General features: G+C 61.8%; 1 protein-coding gene across 1 annotated transcript in view; it reads right to left on the bottom strand.

Annotated features, from left to right (window-relative positions):
• Positions 1–746, bottom strand: part of LOC104408361 (thyroid hormone receptor alpha) — a gene marked incomplete at both ends in the record, with an annotated part of 2,848 nt that overhangs the window by 1,352 nt on the left and 750 nt on the right. Inside the window, one exon of the mRNA XM_010017941.1 lies at positions 255–460. Within this exon, the coding sequence (XP_010016243.1) occupies positions 255–460 (206 nt within the window). The remainder of the gene's footprint in view (positions 1–254; positions 461–746) is intronic.

Genomic DNA, 746 nt, shown 5'->3' on the forward strand with positions numbered 1-746 from the left:
GAGGGAGCTGTGTACCAGCATCACTGAGGGGACAGGGACAAGGCCACCCCACAGGGCACAGCTGTCCCCTTCGGTCATCGCTAACCCCTTGACCCGTCTGGGGGTGACAAGCTCAAGGACATCAGGTGACGTCCCAAACCCCATTCTTCAAGCACTCCCCCAGTGCCATGCATGCACCAAGCGTGTGGGTGCTCAGTGCAGGGTGGCAGGTCCCAGGGGGTAGTGGTGGGGGCTCCCCCTATCCATGTCCTCACCAGGAATTTCCGCTTCTGCTTCCAGTGGCTGCCCTGGGCGTTGGTGCTGCGGTGGGCCTCAGTTACCACGTGGATGAGCTCCCACTCCTCCGCGCTGGGGTTGGGGCGATGCTGCAGTGACTTGATCATCTCCTCCTTCCGCCGCCGCTCCCGGTTCTCCTCGATCAGCTTCCGTTTCGCTACCCGCTTTGAATCATCCAGCACCACTGTGGGGAGCACCCAACGTGTCAGTCAGCACCCCCTAACGCATGCCACCTCACAGCCTGCACCCCAACTGCTGCTCCAGGCACCCCATGGCACCCCCGGTTGTGCCAGGACCCCAACCCAGTGGATGTGCTCTTGGGAGACGCCACTCGGAGCCCTGTGTGCAGTTCTGGGGTCCTCAACGTAAGAAGGACATGGAGCTACGGGAGCAAGTCCAGAGGAGGCCACGAGGATGATCAGGGCCTGGAGCACATCTTATATGGAGACAGGCTGAGAACATTGGGGGCG

This window comes from Nestor notabilis, unplaced genomic scaffold (genome assembly GCF_000696875.1).
Source record: "Nestor notabilis isolate BGI_N333 unplaced genomic scaffold, ASM69687v1 scaffold29677, whole genome shotgun sequence".
Lineage (NCBI taxonomy): Eukaryota > Metazoa > Chordata > Aves > Psittaciformes > Psittacidae > Nestor > Nestor notabilis.